The 12160-nt window shown below is 29.1% G+C and overlaps 1 protein-coding gene across 4 annotated transcripts in view; it reads right to left on the bottom strand.

The window, feature by feature from the left end:
- Positions 1-5533: 5533 nt before the first annotated feature.
- The window catches only part of LOC143255703 (uncharacterized), a 150315-nt gene continuing 143688 nt past the window's right edge, over positions 5534-12160 (bottom strand). For all 4 annotated transcript variants that reach the window (XM_076511776.1, XM_076511777.1, XM_076511778.1 and 1 more), the window contains 2 exons: positions 11478-11612; positions 5534-7129 (listed from right to left, as the gene is read on the bottom strand). In XM_076511776.1, coding sequence (XP_076367891.1) covers positions 7052-7129; positions 11478-11612 — 213 coding nt within the window. In that variant the 3' untranslated portion in view covers positions 5534-7051. The remainder of the gene's footprint in view (positions 7130-11477; positions 11613-12160) is intronic.

Here is a 12160-nt window from a genome sequence, read left to right on the forward strand (position 1 = left end):
CACTCCTAGGCTGCAGGTTTTAACTTACCCTTCAACCCTGTGGCATAACTGATAAATCAGGGGTTGGGGATTTTCTTTTTATTCATCATCACAGATAGGCCACATCATCAGAGCACTTTTTAATACTTTATATTTTTGGTACTGTTAACTATTAAAGTGATTTTTGTTAAAAGTAGTTTGGTTTTGATATTCCTACAAATTAATCTTTTAGCAATGATTGCTAGCAACAAGGAATATTATGACAGTTAGAGGTGTGTTGATGACATTTCCACTGATATATATAAGCCATGATTTCTTGTGTATACAGAAGTTAATGATTGATAATTTATACTTACAAGGGTGTCTGATAGTCCTAGGAGAAGTTGTATAGATTTGTAATTAACTGGGTCCAGAACAGAAATGCTAATCAACAAGTGAAATTTCACCATTATATTCAAGTATATTAGAACTAGATTTTAGTCTACAATCATTACTGTGTAAGAAGATATTGTTCTGGTTAACCCCATTCTACATGATAGGCTCCTTTTTTAATTTTAATGGTTACTTTGTATCCCATGTCAGCAGGATGAATTATTGTGCCAAACTGAGGTATTTCTTGCTTTAACAGCTGATGATCTGGTAACTATCATTCTCTAATTTTGTATACACTTGAACCAAAAGGTACATGATGAGCAACTTTGGATGTGATTTTCGTGATCAGCAGCCAAAAATCTATAAGGAACACCCAACAGTGTTCAAGAAGCAAAAACTTTGTTGTGCAGTTTAATCTTCCAAAATTAAAACCCACACACATCCATCAACAGGGAACTGGTATATTTTTCTAGAAATTTTGTAATATTATAGTCTTACCAACTTATACCTGTATTTAAACATGAAGATTGTTTTCATATTGATGTCACTGCAATGCCAAATTTTAATTATTGTGGGTGTCTTTTGAACTTGTATAAAATAGGCTATGTAGATTGCTTTTGTTAGCTAGTATACAATTTTTTTTCATCTATTAGTTTAAGATGTGGCATATAAAATTACCAACAAAGTACTAGTTTTTCTAAAAAACTTGTTATGGGGTGAAAGACCTACTTAGCACTGGATATAGCAGGGAAATATTACAATATATTATTACCTCCTTTCACCAAGAATTACTAACAGTTTTCTCCCATTGAAGTTGTGGTTGCATAACCTACTTCTTGAACAAGAACACTAACTTACTGTTTTTCCAGTTCTTCTGAATGAGAAAGTTAATTTAAATAAAATAATTAGTATTAAAAGATAAATAATTTTGTGTTATTAATTTACATCATTACAAGAAGGAATCCTCAACAGCCACAGCACTTGAAATTAATTTAGACAGGATTAGAGTAAATTAATCTAAAAAATTTGGGGCACAATAAGGGGTTTGACCTCCCATGTCCAGAACTGTAATCAGATCTCAAATTGGTCAAGAGGTGATGGAGCTATGAGCTGTAGCTGACAAGTTTGTGCTTGTAAAAAAAATAACTCAAGAGCCATTCTCTGAGCTGCAGGTAAAAAATCTGATTTATATATGAAAAAATTGTTAGTGATTGCAAATTACTTGTTTAATCTGATTCACAACATAATTTTTTATGATAATTTATAATAAATAAGGCACCTAGACCACTATTGTACTTGCGTATTCCAGCTGTCCCATTGATTCCTGGTTATAAGGGAAAGACTTCTGGACTGGATGTAGCAAAGGTGGTGTGATTTACACAGTGTAGCATTCTAATTTTCACTAACAGGTTCTTAAAATTAAGAAAACATCCCTAAATTATCAGAATTCTCAACTTGATACCCTTCTTGAAACTTAGTGAAAATCTGTTTATGTAGTTAAGAGAAATCTTTTTAGCTTACTAAAATTGTCTTCAAATATTCATTTTCCATGCTTATAAGAAAAAGATTATTAAAAATAAAGGAATACTTAATTAAAAACGTCAAATTAAAAAAAAAAGTTCTAATGATGATTAAATGTATGTTCTGTTAAAAATGCCTTGTATTCCGATAACTACTTCTATGAGACCAATATGACCTCCAAAACCTATTATTTCCAGTTGTAATAAAAAACTGATTTAAACAGTAGCTCAGAGAAGTACATTTTAGTTAACTTTAGCATGTTATGAATACAGTAGGTGTAATGAGCAACTTTATATTAAGTACAAACAATTCATAAACTGAAATAAAATTAAGGATTTAGTTTCAAATTTATAAAAAAAGTGAACCTCTTGTAAAAGTATTATAGTAAAGAACATATTAAGAACAGAAATAGTAAACATTAGATGTTATTAAAAGAATATGAACAAATATAAAATCAAGGAAGCTGACTTACTGAAATATTTGAAACCTGTTATGAATAAAATGGCCTTTGTTTCTATGTTAAATTCATAGGATGTTACCTGTATTTGAATGTGTTAGGGGCATAAGGTACAAAAGGAAGAAAACAAGGATCAAAGCAAGAAATGTTTCAATCCATTGTTATAATCCAAATTTCAGTTGGATATTTGTCATTTGTTACTGTTATGGTTCTTTTTACTACAGTGTTCTTGTAAATATAATATAAACTGTATCTGTGACCATGTACTTCTGTAAAATAAAATTTTACAAAAAATATTTAATAAATGTCTATTGTCTAAACCAGTGATTGAAAATCTCTAAAATAGGCATAATTCCTGGTATTTTGTGGTAACCTAGCTACTAGAGTGCTCGAAGTTGGCAGAAAATGATGCAGTATTATCAAGTCAAAAGAAACTTGCCATACAGTACAAGGAATGGCGTTAATTATGTGAGGCTGTACTGATAGTATGGTTTTTAGTCAGGCTGTGTAACACACAAGTTACCAGTTTCCATGCATCATGACCTTGTTACTCTTTTATTCAAATTAATATAGCATTTATGCTTAGATCTAACAATGTTAATATAAAATAGTAAGAAATAATTTTCTCTTATATGAACTTGTTCACACAAAAAGATTCTTCAGGCACTAAATCAATATTAGATAGAATTAATCAGACTTTAAAATGTAGTGTTTTGTAATTAGTTGCTTCTGGGACTTCAATGTAGAATTCATTTTCCTGCACACTAAGCCTTTTTTTAAACTTCTAGATCTAGATACCTCCTACATAATGACAATAATTTGTACAATAAATTGATACCAGGTAGTTCATTATAAACTTCATTACATATTGGATTGATCATTTAATAATGAATCTAAATAGTATTGATGCATGTGTGTGTACATAAATTTATAACTTTTAATATAACTTGTATCTTTACTGGTTTTGGGTGTGCAAAACACTAGATGGCAAAGATCTGGTTAAGAACACGCCATGAACTTTACTAATCTAAAGCTATAACATTTTTTTTTTTTTTAAATAAAGTTATGTGCATTGAAGAATAATCAATCAAAGCTGAAAATGACTAGTTTTACCATCTTTTACTTGTCTAATTTTTTTAAGTTTTTGTTAAACCTGTAATTTTATTATTTTAATCTATGATGAAATTTGCAATTGTACAGTTTACATTAAGGTCCCCTGCAATTAAAGTAATAGCACATAATTATAATGAAATGTGTATACTACAACTAATTGCAAAATAGGTGGCACTCTCCAAAAACAATTAACATTTGCAATATTGCCGTTTGCCTTTACCCCTTATTCTTGAAACACTGCTTTAAGCCTAAGGAGATAGTTATAAGTTTTCATTGTCTTATCAGCTTCAATTACTGCAAGAAAAATATTCCAGTCTAGTCCTATTTATGAATCAATAAGCTATCTCCTTTCACTCTTATCTATTCTAAGTACATTTCGGTAATGCTATATTTTCCTAGTAACAGTTTCTATAGTTCTAAATTATATCAATTTTTAAAGTAGTTATTTGTCACAGAAGAGTATACTGTTAGTTGAAATAGGTGCTACTGAAGATCTGAATGTTCCCACTTGCAATTTAAACTGTGTATAGATTTCAAAAGATATTTCTTGTCTAAACAGCCAAATAATATTCCAAATTTTGTGCTGTGGTCCAACTCAAATCCAATGGAAATGCTATTGGCAACAAATGTAATTTGAGACAATCAAGTTATGTGCTTCAAATGAATAACAGCAAACAAGAATTTTAATAAGAGTATGTTTATGTAAACCTACCCTTAATCTAAATTAGAAGTCATTTGTTTTAATGATTTACACCAACAAGAAGGTTAAGAATATAAAGGTGTTTGCAGTTAATTTTGCATCGTCAGATTTCTGACATCTCCACAGATACCATGGTTTTTAAAATAAATTTACTCTTCAAACAATGCTTTGGTCCTTAAGTTTTAACTGTGTCATCATTAAGTAAGCATTTTTATTTAACAATAATTAATTTTGTAACATTAGTGTTGTAAGTGCATCCCATAAACTATGCATGTTGTATGAGGTATGATTAAAAATAATAATTATACAAACAAATTTTTAGCATTGTTACTCTTATTCAACTCTGAAAAACAAGCATTAAGTGCTCCAGAATTTAGTTTTTAATCTAAATTATAGGACTGATTTACTAAACTTGCATTAAAGTTAAGAATCTGTACAGACTTTCTGTAAGAACCCAGTGTTTTCAAATGAGACCCAAAACTTGAGTGCTTTTAAATAGTTGACTTTCTCAGGAGAATAAAGGATTGTGCCTAATGAGTGTAATGAAATATAATAGGCATGGATGTAAATGTCAAGTGAACTAGACATTCAATATTAGTTGGCCCTGAGAACTGGCCAATCATAACCTAAAGTTATTTGTCAGGTTTAGTTTGGGCCAAAGAGTTGTGTAAAGTATACAATACTTAAGTGGGATAATAGTTATAGTAACTGTTAATTAATTTCTAAAAATAAAAATACAGGCAAAAGATGGTGGCAAATAGAGAAAATATATAATAATGTAGCATAACATATATAGGAAATACAAAAATTTAAGCAAGAATAATACTAATAAACATGACGTTTAATTATGAATTTAGTTTTGAAAATATTTTCAGAGAATTATGAAGGTCAACAGTCATGGGATCGAGACCGATGTCATTTGGTGTTACAGTATTTAACAATGCTATCCAGTAAGCTGCTTTCACCTTCCTGTTAGATTTAAAATTTGTCAGAGCACAGTGTATAGAAATAGGTTTTTGGCACCTTTTGCTATTATTGTATGTGCTTTATACACTTCTTTGGCATAAACTAAACCTGACACAAACAACTCTAGATAATGACTGGCTACTTCTCATACATCCAGTTTACATTTGTACCTATATATTTGATTACACTCATTAAACATAACCCTTTATTCTCCTGAATAAGAATAATTGTGTATTAGAAAGTACTTGAGTTTTGGGCTTCATCTGAAAACATAAATTTCATAAGTGATCCTGTGTGGTAACTGCTTAACCAAAATTTGTAAGAATCCAGCATTAGTAAACTGTCAGTAATTCTTTTCATCTTAGGTTTGCAAGAAATTTCAAGAGTACTTTCACACAACCAAAAATGCCATTCAGTTTCACCTGTGCATATTTCTAGAGATTTTTAATTTAATAAAATTGCTACATAAAACACCTATCCTTTACAAAAACTCAAGCTGAACACTTTAATTCGAACCAGCAACATTGGCAAATACATCTCGAAATAAAAACAATTTTCATACTTACAGAAAAGTTTACATACAATTCAATATAAAAATATTGCTATGAGATACGTACACTATGAGAGGTGATGAACGTCCAAAACTTAGGTGGGTAGACAGCATGTAACATTTAGTCATTCTAGGAAAAGTTCTGCTGAGGTTTAGAATCTTTAAGATTTTTTTTGTAGTATTAAATAATGTTATTTACATAATTCTATAGTGCGTAGTGGCAATGGACAGAGATAAATACAACCACATGTACAGTTCACAAAAACATTCATTAATGTAAGAAATGTTTCAGTATTTCCAGATAGCCTAACCTGGAAACCATCTGAACCTGACTGAAAATAAATTACAGGACATATTGACTGTTTAAAGAACCACAGCTGACTAAGAGCAACTTGATCTCTCTCTTAACACATGAACTGTTGAGTAACTTTACTGTACATCAAATAACTACTGGATGTAACACAACCACTATGAAAAGTTACCCTAATTACCTTAGCTAACAGCAAGATAAATGCAGCCACAACTGCTTTCAAAAACAACAAACTCAGAATTCTGAATCCCATAAAAACATTTTATAATAAATCCAGTGTTCTGGAAACTTTTAGGTAGGAACAAGATAGGAAAACATTCTGGATGTGCTCATGGTTAATGATACAGTCATTCTTTTGAGCATAATTAACTCACAAAACTGGTACTGTTTTATACAAACAACATATAAAATTGCAAATTGTCACAGGGGTTTACTGCTGATTGGTGTCTTTTGTACTCAAGTTAACACAGCTCTTACTGTTAGAACAAGATTCATAGTTGGCAAGTGCCCGAAACATTTGTCTTTGTTGCATGTTGCCCACTTCAGTGTTGTCAGTGTTCCTTGACAAACTGTAGTTTTAATTTAGACATGACTCAGCACCATGTAAACCAGAATCACTGTGACATTTTTGTCTAGCATGTAATTTAGTTCATGGAATAAATATTGTGTAATTACTTTTAGAAAGGCTATATAATAGCTTATTTTCTAATTTTACACCATGAACCTGTTAATATTTTATGTAGTTTTACAACAAACACTTCTCTGCATCACACTGTCTATTCCTTATTAGTATAACAATCTGTCAAGTGTTTCTGATGTGACACTATAAGCATAGTTCAGGTTGTTTCTTCACTGAAACTTTTCAGATATTTCTGACACAACACTGTCAGAAAAGAAATTTGTTTCAAATAATTTTTTTTGTTTGGTAATGCATGAGTTGAATTGTTTTAAAATGTTCTTAACATTGCACAGTATAGGCAAGGTAAGTTTTATCAACTTTACTCAAATGGTCCTTGCATAAGTAGATGATCTGATGTAACCTTGTTGAAATCTATTTTGTTAGGATAAAAATAAGTACTGGTTTCACTTCTTTTTGTCAGGTTCTTTTCCTTCCAACAAGGAAAGGGCATCTTTCACAGTGTGGTAAATAATATTTTTTATCTGTAAAATAAAAGTTTAAAATATATTAGATATTAAGCTTGAACAAAATACTACCATAAAATTATTTATGGTAACTTACATTACTTGCTTTAACTTATTTACAAGATAGCATTAACAACAAGACTGACTGCTCTAATTCATATTACATCATTAATATTACAGGCTACATAAATGTAAAAATATGGCTTATTAACCTGAGCCATACATGAATATAAGCATCGTGTTTTGCACCTACACCTATAATACAAGAGATTGTGATATTTGACTCTCATGGTTTATATTATCTGCATACAAATGAAATGCAACATACAATGGTGGATTACCTAAATTTCTATGAAAAATAATATGATGGTATAATATGACACCTAATTTATCAATGTTATTACTGATTATTTTCATCTGCTATACCACACAACTGCTAGATTACACTTATCCCAAAATGAAAAGTAAATTATGATGTATTTGATCAGATCAAGTGAAATCCACCAACACAGTTAAGCTGCTTTAACCCTTTGACAACAGCCTCAGTATAACATACACAAGTTTGTTTAGACATTTGCACTACAAGTTTTGATACTGCATGTGTATCTTCTCAAATTTGAGGGACTTTCAGTAAAGGTTACAAGTATTTTGTATACAAACAGTCAGGTTTTTTAATTAAATATTTTTACTACAGATCTGTTTGTGAAAATAGTTGTCTGAGTACAAAGTAATTTCTTGTTATGATTTAGAAAGTTAGTCTTTGTGCTCTGAATCTCAAATACTATTTGCATAATCTCTAAAACCTCCTAATTACGCTTCAAACATTTGTTTTCAGTACGACTTTATATTTTGTTACTTTCTATACTCTAACTGTGTGGGCTCTGTCACTTAACTGTCATAAAAAATGAGGAAATATATATCAATTATGCTCTTTTTGTGTTAGAATGACTACATATTATAACACAAAAATACAAATGTTTTAATTTAAATAGCTTAAGTCTCATAACATTATATATATGAACATATATATTTATTTTTCATTATATTGACATTCCAGTCATTGTCCAGCTTGCATTGACATGGTGCATGTGCTCTTGAGGTCACATATCCAGCAATACAAAATTGGCCTTTATTCCTCCCTGTCTAGGCTGTATTTTATGGACTAGAATTTTGAAAATTCAGTCACATTTCAATTATTATACATTATATATATATGTATATAGATTATTACTATTTAGAAAAAAATTATCAAATTTATTTTTCTTAAAATATAAAACAAAGATCAAGAAGAAAAGCAAACAATCATCTCTTCTCACCCTGACTTATGTACTCAGTTGTTGCTGGATATAAGTTGCTAAGCCTTTTAAAATTTTGCACATGGAGGATTATCAATAGGTTTTATTTACACACACACACACACACACACATACATACACACATACAGATGAATAACCAAAAAATAATAACTACACTGGTACTGTATGATTTCACTATAATTTATTAACTTTAGTAACTAACATTTTTTTAGATTTTATAATAAAATATGAAACTTTAAGCACACTAAAGACAGCCTACCTCTCCTTAAAAATTTAGATTGAAAGAATGTAAATGTCTTTACAAAGATTAAAATGGCAGGATAAACCAATCTGTGGACATCCTAAGCTGTTGATTGATTATTTACAACTCATATACTGTAGTAAGAGTATATAAGGGACTACTTCAAAAAATGGAAAGAGTTGATCAGGGCCACCATGTTTGACTCAGTACATAAACCATATCTCAAAGTAAAAATATACGAGCTTCATATTTTATGATCTAACTTATCAATATTAGGAATTTGAGTTCCTAATTTGTATGAAATCATACACTTAGTATTTTGATATGACAAATATCTAATTTTAAACAGTACTGCATTCAACATATGTGACTCACTGAAATCTTTTGTGTTCTTTTAATATTTACTTTTAAATTAATAAATTAATTCATACACAATATTAAAGTTTGGAATCAAATTGTAGATCATAATAGAAGTCAACAAATGAGATGACATAACATTTGAACCCTGATCAGTTTGAAAGGATTAACTAAATTTGATTTTTACAAGTTAGAGCAAGAGGTGAATCAAATCCTTGAAGTATTAACTTTCTCACTATAGGCTTGATCCTGTAGACAACCTCATAACCATTTTGTGTTTTCTATAGTTTTTTTATACTATAATTTTTAATACAGTATGCATATATTCACAAAATTTTGCAGATTATCTGTAAATATTACTAGGCATTCTTACACAACATTTTTTTTATCTAGTTTTTAGAATTTTTAAACAATCATTTTCTCATGCATCTTTTATCTTCAAATGTTGAATAGTTTTTTATACTATAATTTTTAATACAGTGTGCATATATTCACAAAATTTTGCAGATTATCTGTAAATATTACTAGGCATTCTTACACAACATTTTTTTTATCTAGTTTTTAGAATTTTTAAACAATCATTTTCTCATGCATCTTTTATCTTCAAATGTTGAATAGTTTTTATACTATAATTTTAATACAGTGTGCATATATTCACAAAATTTTGCAGATTATCTGTAAATATTACTAGGCATTCTTACACAACATTTTTTTTATCTAGTTTTAGAATTTTAAACAATCATTTTCTCATGCATCTTTTATCTTCAAATGTTGAATAGTTTTTTATACTATAATTTTTAATACAGTGTGCATATATTCACAAAATTTTGCAGATTATCTGTAAATATTACTAGGCATTCTTACACAATATTTTTTTATCTAGTTTTTAAGAATTTTTAAACAATCATTTTCTCATGCATCTTTTATCTTCAAATGTTGAATAGTTTTTTATACTATAATTTTTAATATAGTGTCCATATATTCACAAAATTTTGCAAATTTTCAGTAAATATTACTAGGCATTCTTACACAACATTTTTTTTATCTAGTTTTTAGAATTTTTAAACAATTATTTTCTCATGCATCTTTTATCTTCAAATGTTGACTATTCAACATGCAAAGTAAATTTGATTTTATGAATAAAAACTTTCATGGATCAGAAAATTGTCAAATTTAACACAAAATCTTTATAACCTCCTAATAATCTCGAGATGATTATCAGTATCTCTGTATGGGTGTGATCAATATGATCAACTTTCTTGTAGAAACCATAAATAATTTGGAAATGAATATAGATTACACTTCTTGTTGAAGAATGACAACAAATTATAACATGAAACCATAAATATTTATAAAAATAACAAATTAAATCTCATGAATTATACATCTATATATGTTTTTTGTTGTTTTTTTATCAACTTTTCCAGCCATGTCTGACATACATTACAGAAGTTAAAATAATGCAATGAACATATATTCATGTTACCATATCAATTAAATATAAAATGGCCTAATCAAAGTGGCCTGTCTTGACTTTGTTCTATTGGAACAGTGTTTGGTAGCATTCAGTCACTTTCCAGTTATAATACATTACATGTGTGTGTATTATTTCCATTTACTACAAAATTTTTAAATCTCAATTATTATTCTTAAGATAGAACAATAAACAAAATTTGTACTTGCTTACTGTAACTTCCTAAGCCTTGTCAAATTTCATATGAGGATATGAAACAAAATATTCTTTTTAGATTTTATATAGATATTTTGAAATAAAAAATCAAATTACAACATCAATACTATAGAAGTTAACTATAATATATCAAACTCAGTTACTAAACTGTATTTGGGTCTAAAAACATATATCTAGAGCTCTAAGTTTTCCAACCTTCTTGCTTTAATTCTACCATGAAAAGAAAGGTTTTTCTCCAACATAAACAGAGATGGGGGAGATTCTGAGCTTTCAAGTGGTTATATATATGTCAGAGGACAAAATAGGTGTACATTACCAAGTACGTCCAAAAATGATAGATGTGGGCAGGACCACTTTGATTGAAAGTAGAAAAGATAGGAGATTCTTATTTTATATTCTAGTTTGTCAGTATCTGTAATTTGACTTTATAGTTTGTAAGAAAGTATGGAATTTGCACTTGGGTACCAAACATCTAATATGAACCAAAGCTACATTCAACATACCACATGAAACAAAAATCAATATTCAGAAATGTTGTAATATATTTACTTTTATATTAAGAAATTAACTAATGTATAACACTATAATCTGAGTTATAATCTACAGTTTTATACCAAACACAGTGACAAACATTCATAAAAGAGTAGTTCAATAAAAGTTGAATGTAAGTTTATAAGTATGATGACATGCCCTTTGACCCCAGATCATAGGAAGACCCATTAAAAGAGGGTTAAATTATACAGATAAATAGTTCTAATTTACCTGAAGTTTATCCTCATGGTTTGTATGGGTATCTGTCAAGTCTCTGAATTCTTGTGTGAGGGTGAAGCAATGGGCAATGTTTTCTGGAGAGACAAAGTCCTCTGCAACCTTAATACAGCTATGCAGGTTCCGAACCTGCCAAAAAATACAAAAAATGTTTAAGTCAGTAAAAAATATTCACCTTCATGTTTTTAGTCTGTTATTTTCAAAACCACTACAAAAACCATTAAAATAAAAGGTAATAATAAACAATCAACCAAAAATTATTCAAAGATAGTCATAATGTAAGATTCAATTAATATTTTTAAAAAAAAGTTATAAAAAACTTTCAGTGATATGAAATCTTAAACCACTGACAGCAAAAATATCATTTTCCAAATTCTAATAACAATGACTCATTTTTCTGGAACCTGTATTCTCTCTTTGCTAACTTTTTCTTTTTATATTTACTGTGTATCTCATCTCTGATTGTAGTTACAAAAAATTATAGCTTCCTCTATTCACAAGCTTAACAAACAATTTCACTTCAATCAGTTTTTGATTAAACCACCTTAATATTCAAAAATTGAGAAGTTCTCAGAAACAATTTAAGGACATTATAAAAAAGACCTTTCTTTGCTACATGGTCAAGTTGGACATGTGGGAAGCATTTAAGGTCATAAGTTGCAAGATGGAATAACATT

Source organism: Tachypleus tridentatus, chromosome 7, assembly GCF_004210375.1.
Source record: "Tachypleus tridentatus isolate NWPU-2018 chromosome 7, ASM421037v1, whole genome shotgun sequence".
Lineage (NCBI taxonomy): Eukaryota > Metazoa > Arthropoda > Merostomata > Xiphosura > Limulidae > Tachypleus > Tachypleus tridentatus.